The sequence below is a fragment of the Syngnathus floridae genome, chromosome 14, assembly GCF_059516105.1.
Source record: "Syngnathus floridae isolate MCC-2025c chromosome 14, RoL_Sflo_1.0, whole genome shotgun sequence".
NCBI lineage: Eukaryota > Metazoa > Chordata > Actinopteri > Syngnathiformes > Syngnathidae > Syngnathus > Syngnathus floridae.
In genome coordinates this window covers 4,928,852-4,947,761 of record NC_142426.1, presented here as the reverse complement: position 1 = coordinate 4,947,761, position 18,910 = coordinate 4,928,852, and the positions used below count along the sequence as shown (strand labels likewise).

General features: G+C 43.0%; 1 protein-coding gene across 6 annotated transcripts in view; it reads right to left on the bottom strand.

The window, feature by feature from the left end:
• Window positions 1–484: 484 nt before the first annotated feature.
• The window catches only part of LOC148387197 (phosphatase and actin regulator 1-like), a 19,762-nt gene continuing 1,336 nt past the window's right edge, over window positions 485–18,910 (bottom strand). Inside the window, exons 1-12 of one of the 6 annotated variants that reach the window (XM_088396580.1) lie at window positions 17,057–17,457; window positions 12,486–12,650; window positions 9,088–9,168; window positions 8,547–8,750; window positions 8,033–8,378; window positions 6,504–6,697; window positions 6,068–6,224; window positions 4,768–4,823; window positions 3,820–3,881; window positions 2,985–3,129; window positions 2,174–2,246; window positions 485–2,058 (exon numbers count right to left, since the gene is read on the bottom strand). In XM_088396580.1, the coding sequence (XP_088252706.1) occupies window positions 2,043–2,058; window positions 2,174–2,246; window positions 2,985–3,129; window positions 3,820–3,881; window positions 4,768–4,823; window positions 6,068–6,224; window positions 6,504–6,697; window positions 8,033–8,378; window positions 8,547–8,750; window positions 9,088–9,168; window positions 12,486–12,650; window positions 17,057–17,147 (1,590 nt within the window). In that variant the 5' untranslated portion in view covers window positions 17,148–17,457 and the 3' untranslated portion in view covers window positions 485–2,042. Of the gene's footprint in view, window positions 2,059–2,173; window positions 2,247–2,984; window positions 3,130–3,819; window positions 3,882–4,767; window positions 4,824–6,067; window positions 6,225–6,503; window positions 6,698–8,032; window positions 8,379–8,546; window positions 8,751–9,087; window positions 9,169–12,485; window positions 12,651–14,919; window positions 17,006–17,056; window positions 17,458–18,910 lie in introns of those variants that run through there. The other 5 variants (XM_088396578.1, XM_088396577.1, XM_088396576.1 and 2 more) reach the window with 5 other exon arrangements.

Below are 18,910 nucleotides of genomic sequence, written 5' to 3'. Positions count from 1 at the left end.
CTGGAGGACTAAACGCGAATTTATATTGGTATCCGCGGGCCACAGCGACCCTATAGGTGAGGAGGGCCTACTGAAAACAGCATTTAAAAAAAAAGAAATTTGAAATTAGAGGTCATGGAAAGTTGTGGCAAACAATAATGAGATACAGCTACTGTTCAACCAATGTTTGAGGAAAAGAAGAATGCTTGGAATAACACAAAAATAGTGTATGATTTGCAAAAACGAAAATTTCCATTTAGCAAGCAATATGAAGATGTAAAATGACATGGCAGGCTTTGGCAGGCCCCCAAGATGTGACTTCCTATTTGTGTGAGTTTGTCTACAGTGGTGTAGATGAGTGGATAATCGTTCTGATAATTTTATAATTGGGGCATTGCTCACTTTGATTGCAAGGGATGGAAAACGGCCCCGTTGTCATACCTGCTAAAAAACGGAAGCTATGGTGGAATTGGTTACTGCCACAATAAAAAACATACAGTAGAAATGCATTCAGAAATGGGATTTTAATTTGCAATATGTATCTTTTACATGGCATTCTGTATTCCAAAAGGGTTGGCCGAGGGTGAGGGGGTGGAATAACACTTTGAAATTTATTGAGCGTCTCCAATTTCCATATGAGAAGGAAAAAGTTATTGCGGAGTTCATTTTCCTTCCTTTTTTCGTTTATAATATCAGTGAGGCTAGTAGACCGGCGAAACTCTTTTACAAAGTGAACTGACCTGTGCTCCAAATGAATACAACACCCATGCAAACCACACAGCTTGAAATTAATCTCCAAGGGAGAAGACGTACTATATTTCCCACACCTGACATACAATTCACATCTTAATTCAATGTATTACAGAAAAAAAAAACATGAAGTGCCCACAAAGCTTTAGTGGCAGTGCAAATGACTTGAATGAGGAAGTTTAAAAATCAGTCCATTAAAATGCACTTATTGTCCAGAATTGTGGCTATGTTCAATTTGTACTGAGGCAGATATCGAATTGGCTCAGTGGAGATGACAGCAGGAAACTTCATCCTGGCACACAACGCTGTAGAAAATAATAATGCATAAACTGCATAAGCACTGTTTTAAAAAAAAAAAAAAAAAAAAAAAAAAGACAGTGGCATATTGTTCAACCCTTTGTGAGCAAAGGCTTTTGCTTGTAAAAAGAAAGCATACAATAAAATGCAGGTTGAGGGATAAATACTAATATAAAAAAAAAAACAAGACAAAAAACACTGCAATTAGTCTTGCTCTTGGTATTATTTCAAAATACTTCCACCCAAAGACCAGCGACATCTACATTTAAGCCTCGATCTCCCCCCAAAAATATTTTTAAAAAATGAAATATAAAACATATGCACATCGGTCAGATGCATTTTTTTTTCTCTTACATAAAATGTACACAATTCTGACACGAGTGAATGAAATATAATTTGTGACTTGATCAATATAAACAAAATGTACATTTGGAGAGAGCAACCCCCCCCGGATTCACAGTTAGCGACTTGGATGACAACATTGTCGGTACAGTACAGGACATGGGAAGAACAGAACTGTAGAGGACGCTATAGCGTTGCAACCAAATCAAATACTGTATTGCACATAGTGACATGACTTTCTCCCCGCTAATGCGGTGGAAGATGGATGACTCCCCCTTGTGGCAACGCTGCATCCTCCTGTACAGTTCAGGAGCATGGTTGGGGGGTGGACATCATCATCAAGATGAAGCATTGTGACAAGTCTGCCGGTGACTAATGTTCTGTCTCCGCCTGAAGCCAGTAAACGGACAGCTGAGCGCCTACCTGAGAGCTCAGCGTGGCGACATTTCAGTGAGCTAATTCCACAAAACGGGTTGGCTGAAGTGACGGACGTGCTACTACAGCGGGTGGTGGCCTAACTGGTTGGTTGGTGTCGTACCGACGGGGTTGTCTAGAAGGGGGGGGGGGGGGCAAAAAGGCATTGAGAAGACCTTATCACAGAAAACGGGCACCGTTTGACTGTCCAGCACTTAAGGTTCTACCCCTGCAGCACTGCTTGACGCAGCGATGGTCAACTATGGTCGGTGAAACCTGGAAGGGGAAAAAAAAATAAAAAGGGAAACATTTCAGAATATTTTGACGCTCAGCAAGTGTATCTCCAAGCAGTGCATGCAGATAGAGCCTTGGAGGCATTTAGTTAGCTTACCTGGTTAAATGACGACTCGACTCGTGCACTTCCATCTCGTTGCTCTTGAAGTCGTTGAGCTCTTTTCGTATAGCTGCCTGCACATTTAAAAACACAACTCAGCGTTAAAACACACAACAAAATGAAATGCCAACTTTGTCGCTTTTTTTTTTTTTAGCTCGGTCCTGATTTTGTGGCAAACCCCTGAAAATGTACGAAATAACATCAAAAATATAATACTGAAAAATAGATGCCATGCAAGAAATGTTTCAGCAGGGGGCACTGTGATGCAACGATACTAGTATCTGATTCCTTCAACATCTCCTAAAAATGTGACTGATATGATGCAGTTTTAATATACATTAAATATTTTAAATGCGTGACTATTTTGGGTCATTTCAGGAAAAAAAAAATCATCACATTTCAAAGCAAAAGAATAACATTATCTCTTACTAGCGGCCAAGTTCCTGAAAGAGGAAGGGGAAAATATAAAAAATGCGCCTTTGATGTTGGGAGCGGGAAGGAAGACAGACATGTCTACAGCTCGCCGTCCCCAGGCGCCCCTTGTCCAATTCCTCCTTTACGTAAGCCGAGCTATTGCGTAATCAAAACAGTGAGTTCTACGAGCGGTCCTCAGGTGTGATCTTGCGTGCTGAAAAGGCTCACGAGCCAAGCAAAAAGCTTCGGGGGCCTTTGACTCCCAGGAGTGTTAAGTCTGAAATAACACTGTCAAGTTCCACCACGACGTCAGCTAGGAGTGGCCTAAAAGTCTATTCATTTTCTATGAAATATTTATAATAGCAATAAAACGCATAATAGGAGGAAGCACTACTGGCCTTGTCAGCCGCGGTGAGTCGGGTCCAGGGCTTATCCGCCCGCCGGTCGTAGTCCTGGGCGTCTGAGACCTCCACGTAGTCGCTGAATCGGATGAGGATTTTGGCCTGCCTGAGCTCCTCCACGGTGGGCCTCTGGCTCAGCTACAACAACAAAAACAGCAGTGTTGAAAAATGTGCTGCCTTCACCAGATGTTGAGACATTTGCTCCATCAGGCATGAAATTACTTACCTGCACAGAGTACCGGGAATCCATTTGAAGGTAGACATTTTTTTTTTTTTTAAGGAAAGTGTTTAGTGACTATTTGAAGTGTTTGAGAAACTAAATGTCTTTCTGTTTGCTGCAAAAAACGATTTGGCTTTTTCTGAAACACCACTAGATGGCACTAAAATCCAGTTTAATCGAAAAGTAGTCATTTAGTGCCCACTTGCTGACTCCATAGGTAATTAAAAACTGTATTTCATTCTTATTTTTATGTAATTACAATCAATTTAATAAAACTGCTCTGTTGATAGTAATTTGAAATTAAACTTTGCTGTAGTCTTTTGAGGGAAATTTACCCAGAATAATCTGAATTGAAACCAAATTGGAGGAGCTTGATGTAGTATTAACAAGATATACAGCAGACGTAAGATTTTTTTTTTTTTATTTGTCAAGAGGGGAACGCCTGCAGGGGTGCAGGAAGTGTTGCTTAATTGAAAGTGACAGGAACACGCTCAACGGGGTCCAAAGGTTTGGCGGCCGACATGCTGCCGGGGCCAAGGGCAACAAGGACGCGGATCTCCCCGGGAACACAAAACAATGCGATTTCTTGTTCTGCTGAGTTCGCTCACCTTCCGAGTCAGCCGTCGCTTGATCTCCCGCTTCTCCTCGATTTCCTCCTGCTCGTTGCGTGCTGCGGAGAAGGAGGAGCGTTACTGCAGTTGTGCAATTACTAACGAGGGGTGCAAACAGGCATTCCGCCTAATGTGGCCAATTAGAGAGCAACCCGATACGAAATCCAATATGCTTGTGTAACCTCAAATAGCTTTCATCATTAGCTCTTTAATAGCATTAGCGATGCGCGTCGGGGGAGCGCGATTGCTTTGTTCTCCCAAGTTTTCCCTTTGGTGCGCGCTCATGATTGCATGATTAGCCAATTGGATCAAAATAGAAATCCCTCCTTATTAATATGGATGCATGTGTTATAAAGTGGCCAAGATTGTCATCTTGTGATGTTAGCGTGTTAGCATTTTACCCCCCGAGTCTTCTAAGTACTAACTACATGCAAAGACTCCGCCTTAGCATGTCTGATATTAACATATGGTCTCTGGATAAATCTTATCCATTCTTTTTGACATCATGTAAAGTACTTTTTGGTACTCAAGTTGCTCCATCGCACTCCTACAGCCCATGACGTAAAATCCTCACTAGCATGTAAACAAAGCGCTCCTCCGTTTTTGATTTAACCTTGCACGCTTGCGAGCAACAGAGGAGGCCGTGCTCGTAAATTCTTTGACTTTTTTCCCCTCCCCAATGTCGTCTCGTCTGCGGAGCCTCCGGGTGGAGCGGGAAGTGTTGGTAAATCACACTTTGATGTGAAAGTCACAGAGTACCCCGGCAACAGGGCTGCGAATCTCTGATACAGCCGAGCTAAGAGTCTGCCCGGCTCGATTTCCTCGGGGAAGCCCGCTCCACTGCCGCAACCAAATTAACTGTTAGCGATCCAAATGTTTCCATCTATGTAAAAATTCCACAAAACTGTCTGTGTGTGTTAACATGCAAAGAGTAAAAAAGCTCACGTTTGAGGATATTCCTCTGCTCCAGCTCCTCTGCCGTCGGTCTCTGACTCAAGCGCCTGGTAAAAAAAAATTTAAATACACAAATTATCCATGGTTAGCAGAGTGATTGACATGGAAATGCTCTAAGAAACACAATACAGAATTTCTGAAGAAGATTAAAATAAAAAAATCTAGTTGACGGCAATGGACGGCACTTTTACAAGCTGCCTTGAAACAGGTCTCTAAAAATAAAAAAACAATGTGCTCTAATGATGATCAAGTCTGCTCAACCTGGCAATAAAAAGACGACCTTACAGGGCACAACGCTGCCAACGAAACGGAAAGCGAGAGGATGAGATTTTTTTTTTTTTTTTTTTGGAAGCATGACAAGAAAGCGGGCAGGCCTTCTGGGAACATGCACCGTGTTCCAATCACAGAAGGAACGGCTGATTCGTGCGGATGATAATATTCCCTTCCTCGCTCGCAACCATATTGCCGACTTCTCCTATCGTTCGTAAATTGCTGCATTCGAGGTGGCGCTGCAATGTGGAGCCATCGGGTAGATGCTTTGCGGTGATTTGGTGTGATGCGCGAGCTACGTCGAGAAGACGAGCCTGAGGGGAGGGGGGTTGCTGCCAAAATTAGGTCAGCACCATTTTAAGAGCCTCATTTCAGTGAGATAAAGAATTTATCCTTGTTGGATTTTAAAATGGAAACATGAAAGGGGAGAAAGAAGCGTTTGAATAAGAAAGCGGGGTGCTCATATTTCCTTCAGCTTTATAGCGACTCGGAATTGGAAGTCTTGTCAGCTCAAATTAAGACAGAATGCTCATTTTGGCAGACGGGAAGAGTGAGAGGCGTTTCCAAAATCTTGCCCTTGTTGACTTATGAGCAGTATTGGGATGTGCAATCACGCTTGGAATAATTAGCTTGATGCCATACAATATGAATTATTAGTTATAATTTGTCATTTATCCTAATTTGGTGACACTATGTGCAAGCAACAATCGAACCATCACGACCCTGTGGTGTGCCCCCAGCCCATTCTAGTAAAAAAACATGGGAACAAGTTAGGGGAAAAAAAAAAAAATTCTGTTTGCGTCGCCATAAATAAAATATTCTGTTAGCCTTCAGTCTGAAGTTGGCTGGTTCTCAAGAGCTTCTCCGTTTTATGTCATTCTTTACAATCCCGCAGTAACTCAGAAGTCTTGCACTTCTCACAATTCAGAGAGAAATAATCGACTTTTACTTTTAATTAGAGACATGGTCCTGAATTACAATACTTGGCCAACGCAAGCAGCCGCTAAGATAGCTAGCTTACCTCGTGAGTTTGGTGCCAATCTGCTGCCTGGACTCCAGCCGCTCCTCATCCGTCTGCACTGGCAAAATGTTCTTCTCCTCCAGCTCCCTCTTGGACGGACGGTTGCTCAGCTTGATAGCCAGCGAGTCTTTGCGGAGCACCTTCTGAGCCAGCGTGCCTGAAATTCAACGGCAGGTGGGAATAGAAATTGAGGTAGCGCTGGAGGTTTTATGTTATAAAAAAAAAAAAAAAAAAAAAAAAAAAAACTTTACCACTACAGCACTAAATAATGTATGGGTAAATAACAGAAGGGGCACAAGAATGTTTTTAATATTTTACCAAAGTCCCAAAAGTGCTTAAGTGAAACTCCAGAACACATTTGAGGTCTTGTAAAACTGTCTTCCGCTTCATTAGCATATTAAACCACTCCTGCTTTCAATACACAATCTCAACTCACTTGTAAATATGGAGTCGTCGTCCTCATCGTAGTCATCGTCGTCCACGTCATCCTCATCCTTGTACATGCTAGGCAGATCTTCATAGTCGGACTCGCTGGGCATGTTTTCCTTGTCGTCTTCGTAGTCAACGATCACCGACGGCACATCTCGTCTGTCCTGAGGAGCGCACTGACTGCTGACGTGTAGCAAAGAGCTAGGAGAGAAAGCAAAATGATATATATATATTTTTAAGGAATTACGCTCACTTTGTTGTGGCCTATATCAAATGAAGAAAAGGGCCACATATAGCCCACGGTCCGCATGTTTCCTCTCCTTTGAGTTCCATGTATTTCTGATACGTTCTCGTTTCTTCCCATCGGTTTCATCCGATGACCCGACGCCGTTACGTAACCGTTTCCCCTCTTTCAGACTAATTGTACGCAGTGCCATGAGCATTTTCCATCCTTACAAGCCCTCTCAAATGGCTTTTGGCGACAACAAGACGGCAGCCGTGGAGCTTACGTAAGATCCAATCAGATTTTATGTGGCTTTTCTGCAAACAGGAAGGTAGTAAGGAGCTCTTGCAAAGGAGCAGCTGATCGCGTTATGTCAGGCCGACTTGATGCCGGGGACGCCTACGCTGCGCGCGAGCTTGTGCCCACACAACCGCAAACACACACACCGAGTTCAAATCAATCTAGCCATGCAGCGCTGTGTTCAGTCGAATTTTGGAGCGGAGCGGCCGCATCGCGGCGTATTTGATATCAACGGGCAACCTGACGTACACACACACCTGATAAACTACATGCATGTTATGACTAATATTGTATTTATGCTCAAATTGGAAGCATTTCAAGTAGTAAAGGAATATTATCACCGTATTTTCCGGACTATAAGGCGCACCTAAATACCTAAAATTTTCTCAAAAGCCGACTGTGCGCCTTATAGTCCGGTGCGCCTTATATATGGACCAAATTCCTAAATTTAAACTGGCCCGAAGGCATTGTGTCATGAAATCAATCATAAGTGACCCGCTGAAGACTATGAATCATGAATCAAAAAGACTATGGATCATTATTTTGTGATTATTAAGTAATTTGTTGCGTCTGAAGTTGAAATAAAAAAGATAAAATGGAGAATGATTTGATTTGGATTAAAAATCTGACATGATGCATTAATGGTGCGCCTTATCGTCCGGTGCGCCTTATAGTCCGGAAAATACGGTACGTATTGATTTACACTGTTATCCTCAGATTGGAATCAAGCCAGGTCAACTAAATGCTTGGAAATATTTGGATAATCAATGATTACTCCCTTGTTGTCTTTGCTGTCCTGAGACTTGAGTCATTTATATGCACTTAAGGCGCAACATTTTGGTCCCGGTATCCCAAATCTAAATGGAAAGTGGGCCCTTGGACTTGCGGTGTAAATCCAGCCAAGCTAGCCAGCACAAGACGCATGGGAATAAATGCCAAACGCTGATCCATAATCCCGCCCTGCTTCTGCTTCACTATCGGCTTTACTGACCCCGACGTCGGGGGCGACTTACCTCTCAAACCTCTGCATGGACAGCGCCAGCGTTTTGTTGAGCTCCTCGATGATGCGGCTCGGCCCATGCAAGCTGCCGTACTGCAGCTGCAGAGGATGACCGTGGTTCTGATGGAGAGCCGACAGCGCGGCCAACTGCGAGGGCAGCAGGCTGCCGTGGTGGCCCGGCATCACCTGGGCGGGCCCGCACTTTTGGGACACACCGCCGAGGGGGTTGGGGGAGGGAGACGGGGACGTGGCGCAGTCCAGTCCCCCCGGAGGCACGCAAATCATGACTTTCTTGGGCGGGAGGGGCGGCGAGTGCTTTGCCCCGGGCATGCAGGGCAACTTCATTGGCTGGCAAGAATCTGGAGAGGAATCATAACGCGACGTTATTCAGACAAACAAACAAAGCTCGTGGAGCTCAGACGCGCACTGATGGAATTAGGTCAGCCTAATACCACTTTGCGCTGACTGACAGATTGACGACGGGAGGATTGAATAAAAGTACGGCAATATTTAGAACATTGGCTGACCTGTGCAATGGTTTGGGATGCGAGCAAAAGGCTTGGGAGGGAGAGCCGGCGGCTGTTTGTGGTACAGCGGCGGCTTGGCGGGGTTGTCCTGAAGGTCGCCTGCGTAGCTGACAGACTTCTTGGGGGCTAGGAGCATGGACGACTTGATGGGGGGCTCCTGAGCGCAGATTCCGCCGTCCATGGAGGAGCGAAATTCACCTGTTGCTGAGCGGATGGAGGGAGGGACAATCAGTAAAAAAATAAACGAATGAAGTAAAAAAAAATACAAAGAAACAACAATCTGAATGAAGCTCCCTGCCTGCCCCCAAGTGCTTTTAAATAAGCATATAAGCCCCCCCCCCCCAAAAAAAAAATGTATAATGAAAGATTCTATCAGCAGATAGCCTGCGAGAGTTTTGAAGAGTGCACTTCAGAGATCGCTGATTAATGAAGAATTCAAAGAACAGAGTAGCTGGCGAGTTTTCATCTGACAGGCACAATTTGAAAAGAAAAAAAAATCCGTGCCATTTTGATGATGATGATGTGGTATGAAGCGGCTCACCTTTTTCAAAGATCTCCTTCAGCACTCCCCTCTTGATCAGCTCATCTCGAGTCTGGCGCATGGACATCTTCCTCTCCAGTGCTGGGTAAGCAGGAAAGGGGAGGAGATTTATTCAACCACCCATTTGCTGTAACCTCACAGCACGTAAATTTGATAATCTGATCTTCTATAAACTTGAATGTCCAACTTTCCAATGTTTCAATACGACTTGCTGTTCACAAAAAAATAAAAAAGAATGAAAAATTGCGTTCATTTGTAGTCTGCACACAGTCGAGCAGAACATCTCCCGCTTGATCATTGCTATCTAGTCCGGCTTGATTAATGCATAAGCGGAGTGAGTTGAACAATGCTGAATTGTGAACACTTGATTAAGAGAGGCGATAAAAGCACAAAACCTAAAGAACAACATTTTTAGTCTTGCTGCATAATGCATAAAATGATCTATTTTTAGGCTCCCGAGCATGGAAGGGCCTAACATCGTCTGTTGGGAAGGCTTGAGCAAAGAATCGCATTCCTTGTTTGAAAAATCTACGCCCCGGCATGAAAAACAATTAAGAAAGTGGAATGAGGATGAGCTGCAACACTCAAACGAATACTCACTGTCCATTTACACCATTTGTGGCCTCTAATTAACTCAGATGGAATCAGCGTGGATTAAAATTGCATACGAAGCGTGGCGATTAAGACAACTGCAATAACGCTCCAGACTTGATTTTCGTCCGGTAAAACGATTCTTTCACATCAATAAGCGGGGTAATTCATTATTTGGCCGAATGTTTAAATATGCTAACAATCAAATGGACAGGTATTTTATTTTTTTAAAGCACCTGTTGGACACGGCCATGCCAAGTATAAACCAGCAAGGGTGGAGCGAGGTCAAAACCTGTCAGAAAAGGACAGGATTATACTTCAGTTTCATCCAATATGAAAAGTAATGACGCAAAGCTTGACATAACGGCGAGGCCACCGGCAGGGATGGACGCCGTTACGCAACGCCATTAAGTCATACGCTTAATGAGGACGCATCTTTGACAGTCATTGTTTTGTTTTTTTTGCCAGATATATATCCAACCTGCATGCTGGAGCTGCCCAAAAATAGATTCATGGGTAGAAAGCTTAAGCTCGCAATTGCGGGAGATTTCATCAGAAAGAGCCTAAGGAGCGCGAAAAGACATTCTCTGCAAATAATGACATTGTGAAAACATCGCAATAAATTGCCTGGAGTGGCACGTTATTACAAAATTACTCATATTGGCCCATCTGAACTATGCGCGATCACCCCCCCCCCTTTTTTTTTGTAACCCCCCCGCTGCGGATTACTTTGACTCGTTTTATTTCCACTGCGCAAATTGATTGAATGAATAGCGATGACGCCTACACGCTGGCATTTTGTGACAGTCCTGGTGGCCTTTGTTTGACCCCGTGGATTATGCCGCGTCCTTTTGTTTGTTGATTATGCAAGAAGCCTTTTATCATCAATAACTGGCATGGAACGATCGCTTTACGGTAATTGTATTATGACACGTTTACCGTAAATGCATTCCTGCTTTTTTTTTTTATCATGTGGATTATTTCGATTATGCAATAATTTTTTGCATAATTATTATTTAGATTATTATCAATAATTGGCAATGAATGGTCATAAAAGACTAATTATACAACAAAATGCATTCAGGTGTCATTGAGTACGTAGACTTTTGATCACCGTATATTAAAATATAAAAAAGATATATTATATTAAAAAAAATGCATCATAAAGAAGAAGAAATAAACAAGTCACACTGGAGTATAAATCATATTTGGGGGTGAAATTTATTTTACAAATTACAACTGTAAACCTAAAGCCGACTGATGTGCTGAACAGCCGTCAGCGCCAAAGTAGAATAGTGCTAATCAAGAAAAAGCCTTAAAATAAAATTCTATTTTAGGACGCCCCTGTGTGGAGTTGGAAGGGGCCCCGAGTAGCCACTCAATCTGCGGCGCGAGATGAGAGGATTAGGCGCTCATCAGAGACTCGGCTCAGGGCATATTAAATCAGACTGGCATATCTGAGCGCTGCCCGTATTGATCTGCGAATGCTTCACTTCCACTGCAAAGTGACCCAGATAGTTGGAACACGTTCTACCAAAGCCCAGAGGCTGAACCGTGACTATTTTTTTTTTTTATCATTTTGTTGTTGTTTCTGAGACAATCCTCAAAGATCGAAAAAGAGGGTATTAAAACTTTCATGGGGATTTATCAATGAGAAGCTCGGGCATTAACGGAAAAAACATCAGAGGGTTGGCTAAAACTCATTGAGATGCGGACGGTTGGGCTTTCAATCTGGATTTGGGCCTCTCACACATACGCACAAACACACACAGAGAGACAAAATAGAACTAAGCAACTCCATTTTGCCTCAATTGCATCAAGACTGCTGATCAATTCTCCACCGTCGCTGAATTCCTAATGACCTATTTATTTGTTGTTTGCTCTAGTACCCGATGACAGAACCAAGAAAAAAAAAGTATTGAAGCGATTGTGTATCCGTTTTCCTTCAACGCAGGTCAATATGGCGAGCTTGCCGAGCGTCTCCGCGTTGACTGATTACATGCGGCAAATGTGCCATTTTCCATTTTAACGGCGATCAATTTGGAACAGGGTTCATCCGAGTCGATACGGCTTACTGAATGAGATGAGAGGCGATGACCTCCTCCTCTTAATAGCGCCGCTTTCTGTCTTGTTTTGAAATCTCATTGTGGCTTCAAATCAAAATGCAGCTATATAAATGTAAAAGTACAATTAAGGCTAATGATTGTTCCATTACAAAACTTTTGAAATGAACAAATGGTGAGATCGCCGACACAAAAAGCAATGAAGTCACAGCGTCATAAAACGCTCGGAGCACTTAACGGCTGGCCGGCACCCACTCGGTGTGACGCCATCCGACTCCTGCGGGGCTAGATTTGCTAGCTAGCCAGCCAGAGGACAGCGAGGTGAGCTGATGCAGATACTTGATTCATCCCCGAGGAAATGTGCTGACTTTTAATGGATTGCCACAATTTGCTTTGATGAAGCCATCAGTTTCCCTGATGATGAATGCGCTCCTTCAATGAGCTTCAGGAAGGCACTTATCGAGCATTCACACACCATTTCTGAGGAAACGGCAATTTGCTGTTTTGTTTTTTTTACTTTTCAACACAATTTTCCACACCTTCCTTAATTTGCAGCGACAGTGCTGAGCTGAGCCTTCGAGCTGCATGTGAACTAAATTCCCTGAAAAATAAAACGTTTCAATCAAAAGGTCAAAAGATGTGGCGAGACAAGGGAGGAACAATTCTCGTGACCCAGAATTGAAATATCCACATCTTGCTTGCATACTAGCGTTGTCAAAAATGGCTTATTTTGATTAAACATACCGGCCGAAGTCTGCTTGAACTTGTCGCTCTTCTTCTTCCTCCATTTCCAGGGTTTGAGGAGGCGTCCCAGCGTGGCCAGCCTGCTCCGACATCGGATGGGCGGCGTGTGGGCGCCGGAAACCAACGACTCGGATCGCATCACGGCCAGCCTCTCGACCTCCTCGGCTGCGAGGGAGCAAACAATAGACAGAAAGGTGAGGATAGTGCGATGTCTGTGCCAAAAGAGCGAGCACTTAAGCGCACTTAAGTCCGAGCGGGATGCATCTGGGCCAAGTCGCTTCCAGAATTCTCAAGTAACTGGATGAGCATCAAAAAAAGAAATAAATCCTGCATAACAGACTGCATTTAAAAAAAAAAAAATGCAGTTACCCCTAAAATATTTATTCTAATAGAACACAACCATAAAATAGAAATAAAGAATATCCTAACATCCTAAAAGAATGTAATATTGCTTCTAATTTTGGGACTCATCAGTACGTCAGCCACACTCCAAAATGCCAAACATTATATGCTTCAAGTGTTTTACATAAATATGGCAATAAACACTTTGCAAGCTAAACACCGCATCAAGAAGAACTCTTGCTGAGCTTCATTCAATATTTACACAACGACACCCTTTGGAGTGCCGTGTTTGATTACGCTGCATCAAAAATGGTTTAGTTGCAAGCTATGGCAAAGTTGTAGAATCTGAACGTTTGAAACAGCTCCCTAAAGTAAACAGTGATCATATTGCCGTCTCACTCGACACTGGATTGATTACATTGGTCGGTCAGCTAAGCATTAGCAACCAACATGCTTTGTTTTCTACTTTTTTGCTCAATCAAATGGAATGACACAGTTGTCACGAGAAAGTACCGTATTTTCCGCACTATAAGACGCACCTAAAAACCTTCAATTTTCTTAAAAGCCGACAGTGCGCCTTATAATCAGGTGCGCCTTATATATGGACCAATATTGAGCCACTACAGCAGGCGTGTCCAAAGTCCGGCCCGCAGGCCAAATATATATATCTTATATCTGGACAAAGTTTTAAAATGGGCCATTCGTTGAAGGAGCGCCTTATAATAGCCTTATAGTGCGGAAAATACGGTACATTTCCCTTTCTGTGGTGTTTCCAAGAAATATAAAATGCTCTATCAAGCAAAATGGAAAACGCTGACATGACCTGGCTGCTTCATGTGTGAAATGCGCGTCAAGGTCAGCACATGGCTCGGCATGAACACCGCCGTTTGCCAATCCAACACAAACGTATCAATTGAGAAGCTAGTCTGCCGCCACCGCCACCACCCCGAGGTGTTGTAGGACAAGACAACAGAGCATGCAACAGCGGCTCACGGCCCATTACTTGACTGCTCTACTCCTTCACGACCGACGTCGGGAGACCAAACACCGACGTCACGTCGGCTGATAAATAACAATGGCAATTGAATCCAGGCGGATTTCAAACAACTTCATTAAAAAGCTTGGAGTGAGATAGGACGGAATTTACACCGAGGAGCATCGGGGCATCCAACCAGCTTCAAATAAACAAACTGGGTTTTAAAAAAAACATCATCGGCAGTGAGTTCATTGTGTGACAACAAACTGTCAAAAGAAGCTGTTGCTGGGGCAAAATGACAAAAATAGCGCTATAAAGAGACTACGCCAATGTTTGATACATCGTGGCGATCCTTACGTTGCAGTTCCGAAGATAATCTCAGAATGAGTGCTGATGATCATTTTGGTAAAGTCATGACATCACTGCAGCTTTTCTGTATGATCTTTTGAGAAAATAATTTTGGGGTCCCAAAGTCTTTTTGTCAAAAGTCCAATATTCAAGAACTTATGATTCAGAATGTTTTTTTTTTTAATGAGAATGCTTGTTCCCAGGTTGAGTTCTCCTCAAACGCTGAGAAATTTTGCTACAGAAAAAAAAGGTGTAATAAAATACAAGATTAAATAAATTCCCTGAAAAAAATTATGGTGGATAAACATAAAAGTATATGCAAAATTAAACACAGAAATGCATGAAAAAGTGCTTCTACTCATCCATAAAGAGCTAAAAATAAATGGCACGTTTTTGAAGGCAGGTGATCCTTTTGTGGCTGCCTCGGTATGTCCGCAACACCCAACAATGAATAATAAATGACATGAACGTAAACATTTGTTTGCATCCCAAGAGGCCTGAGAGATGATGTCATGAGACTCAACTGGAAATAGCTTATAGGAGCCATCTCTATGCATTTATTTTTATTTATTTTACTGTTTAGTAACAGGAAACAAGCAGTATGAAGTTATAAAGCGCACGCATACATCGAGTGGACGCATGGAGCGATTAAGACGACGATGATGATGATGAAGATGGGGGAAAGTGTGTGTACTGTGAATCCTCCTGTCTGTAGGCGCCGCAGGGCCCCCCCGGGGTGCACGCACACGCCGCCGCCGGCCCACTCACCGTCCTGCGTGTTGTTCCCGCGGCTGCAGTTGCTGCAAATGTGCTTGATTTCCTTGCCGATATGACAGTGGATGGCGAAGGGCGTGTTATTGTTGTTGTTGTGCGCGTCGACGCCGTGCTGGCCTTTCTTTCCGCCCAGGGACATGATTTTAGCCAGGCTGAAGGCGTTTTTCTTGGGCTTCTCCGCGGCCAGGGCCACCGCTGAGGGGGCGGGCACCGCGTTGTGCCCAGCGAGCCACCAGGCGCCGTGCATGGCGGTAGGCGCTGGGTCCGCGCTCGGGTAGTGCGCCGTCTTGAACATCCTAGCTCCGGCCCTGCTTGAAGCAACGTGGAGCGCAATTGCGACTTGACGGACGGCAGTGCAGCGCTGCAGTCTGCGGTGGAGCCTATTGTGGCTAATCCACCATCGGGGAGAGAAGCAGCGCGTCGCTCTGATTGGCTGAGCCGTGCGGGCCCTCTAATAGGCAAGTGCAAGCTTTTTATGCCCGGTCACGTGAACGACGCGCGCGCATGCGCACACAGACGTCCAAGCTTGCAGAGACGATAATTAGGCCAATCAAAAACAGTTCCTCGTTATCCCACTTTGTTAATTATTCAAAATACTGTCATCATTTCATAACGTGAGCAGAACACTGAATTGTTGCTGTTCACAAATGATAGGGACCAAGCCCCATCAAAATGGAAATCCGAAAATTATTGACATCAATTTTCAATCAGTATTCTACAAGGTCCTCATGTGAGCTACTGACCCAGTTCCATCATCACAACACACACCTGACCCACATGGCTACTAATAGATTTGACATTCATATTACCAATAATGGTATTAATATGACTTTTATGTTCCAACAACCAATATGTCTATCTCTGGTGATGTGTCCATGCACAGTTCTCTGGTCTTCATCATACTTGTGTATACCGCGTTTCCATGCCACTCTAGTTGATATCCAAATTATTGGACAGTGGGATGGTTTGACGATCAGAGTGCGAGCAATAGGGATTATCCACAATTGACCACGGAGGCCATGGACACTGCAATGCCTCACTTATTGATGAGTTGCAAAAAAGACAAACGATATGAATGTAATGCAGGCAGAGTAACAACAAGCATCCGGGGAGTAGATTCATCCAAATCAAAGTCCAGAGAAGCAGCATTGGGAGCTTAGTCAGCACTTCAAATGGCTTAAGATCAAATGAAAGGCCCATTAAATATTCTTGATAGGCCTTGGTGTTACTTTATCAGCAGTTGCGGGTAATTGTGTAATCCGTGTCAAACATTGGGAGGGATCAGACTCCCAAATTGGTTTGAACTGGCTTCCAATGTTGTGATGCAGGTTTTATTTGAAAAGAAAGAAAAAAAATGAAAAGGTTGTGAGTGGACAGCCTGTCAGCACAAATCTGCTGTTCCTTCTGTCCATATCGCTGTGTCCCTCCCTACCCATCTGTCATTCTCACCCTGCATTCATCCACACAATGTGCTGCTTTGCTGAATAAAATCAAACTTGGAAAAAGAAATGTAGTTCAGTACTTCAATTTAAAAACAACACATCACTGGGAAGCTACTTTTATATGCTGTGGTAATTTTTGTTGTTGTTTTTCTGCAGTTTAAACATGCCTGTGATTGCGAATATCATTGAGTTGCTTCAAGATAAGGGCAAAACTAATGCAGTGGCACTTTCATCAGTTTCCATTCATTCTATACAGTAGCCTTTACAATGCTGCCACCTAGCGGCCATATTAGTAACTTCAACAAACACTTCAATACTTTCCTTGAACTGTGTACATTCTTTACATCCATTCCGTGAATATTCCCATCCCAATGATATTTTAATAGAGTTTCTATTTCATTTAAGTAAATTTCAGTTTTTGGTAAGGTTACAAAAAAAGGCCAGTTGTAGGGGAAGAAATTTTTTTTTAAAAATGGGTCTCTGAAGCTTTTAAACGTCATTAAGTCACATCATTCAAAGACATCTTAGCCAGCTATTTCTGTCCTTTATGTCCTTTACATACTACAGGTTCCCGGTCTAGAGTATATTTTTGTTCAATAAAGATGTAGGGGGGTCAATTAGACCCAATTTACGTTACAGAAAACTTGAATTCCGTATAGACTTTGAATACTGAACAAAATCTAATTTACCTGTTAAATGTTGAATCCGCTTACCGTATCCACGTCCAAGCACATTTGCAACATCCATTGTGTGAATGTTTCCACTCCACTGCCGGTGCATTAAAAGAATGTGAAGACGGTAACTAAATGTAAACGGTTCCGTGCGTGCGTGATGATTGTCACACAAGTTACGTCAGATGTTTTCCCATGGTTGAGATCTTTGCAGCCAGCCAATATCCAAACATTTTTGACTACAGCTGCAATAAAATCAGATTTTTACTGCACCACATTTGAAAAACCGTCGTATTTAATTAATATTTGGCAGCGTGTCTGCCGATTTAACTATAGATTGCAAAGTCGTTTGACGGCAGCAACGACGCATTCAACTTCAACGTTCACTTCCCTGCTGCTGTCTCCACTCCACTAGAAGGCAGTAGTACTCCTTCCATTCTATGCACAGACCCGTCCCCCTCACACTTTTTTTCCCCACAACAGCCCCAACCACAATCATACACGTATTGTTCATTGATATACATTCACATCTGGCATTTATGAGGTTTTTGTACAAAACAAAATGATAATTTGGGGAATGATTACTTTTTCTGTGTGTTTTACTGCAGAGATAACACTGAGTCACTGCTGAGTGCTGCATTGCAGCTTGGACTGAACTGACTTGGGAGTATTTTGTTGAAGGGACACTTACTCAGCAGAAATGCAGCAACAGTGAGAGCAGCACTGGGGACAGCAACAATAAATAAATGCCACTCAACATTTATCACACTCATTTAATGGATGCCTCTCTTTCTGTTAAAGACCGCGTGACTGATTATAATAACACTGCTTCATTTGTTTTATGTGCAAATAATTGCGTGGATGTGTGAACTTGCATAACTTGATTATAATAAAGATGTGTGATGTCCAATTAAGACTTTGACGAATTGATGCCACCCTCAAATAAATGTCTTCCTTTTTTTTTCCCATCTGGACAAATTAATAATATCACAGTAGACTGTAAAAAAATACAACTAAAACAAGTTGGAACAAGTGTAGAGTCTTATTACTCGTAAACAAGTTCCCTCCTCAGCAAATTCAGATTCACACACTTCATTTTTGTTCACACAAGGACGAACGGTGAATTATAATGACCCGTGGATCGATGGCGCCCGCCACTACAGTATTCTCTCTGTCCTCACTTGCTTAAATATTGCATTGGCTTTTCTTGCCTCTCTGTGCCCAATGAGCTGACACACACTTACTATAAATATCAGCCATAAGCATATTGTCATGCAGCTTCCTTTCTGCTTGCTTGCTGGTAAAACACACACACACACACAAAGGATTATTATTTCTCGGCTGGCTTGTGGGAAGCACATCACAGTCAGGAGCCGTTCCCATTTCCATCAAGTGTGCCACAGAAGAGCCGTTAAATGAGACTGAAAGGAGCACACAGTTCCATTCTTATTGAAATCGTATTTCTTTTTCTCTCCATAGTCTCGGATATTGCATTACTATTTTTACTCATATTTTCCCCAGATTTATGTTTTATTCAGCACAAGAGGGCCCGCACGCAGCCGAGCGGAGAAGATGGATGGGTATTTTTTAAGATGCAAGACTTAAAACAGTCTGGACTGTCAGTTTATGTGCGTGTTTGAGGCTTAACTAGTCTTGCCGCCTCCTACCAGCAATCCTGTTGTGATGAACATGGCACAATGCTTGGCTAACTGAATTTAGCTTTCCTCTCTACCCCAATATTTTTTAGGTAACCTATTTATCCATAATTTAAAACTGTTCTTGACATACTGTATCTGTAATATGCACTGAAAGTTTTGCTCAATGTTGTTAGCGAAGCTAATGCTAATCTGGGCTTCAAACAAAACTCAATGC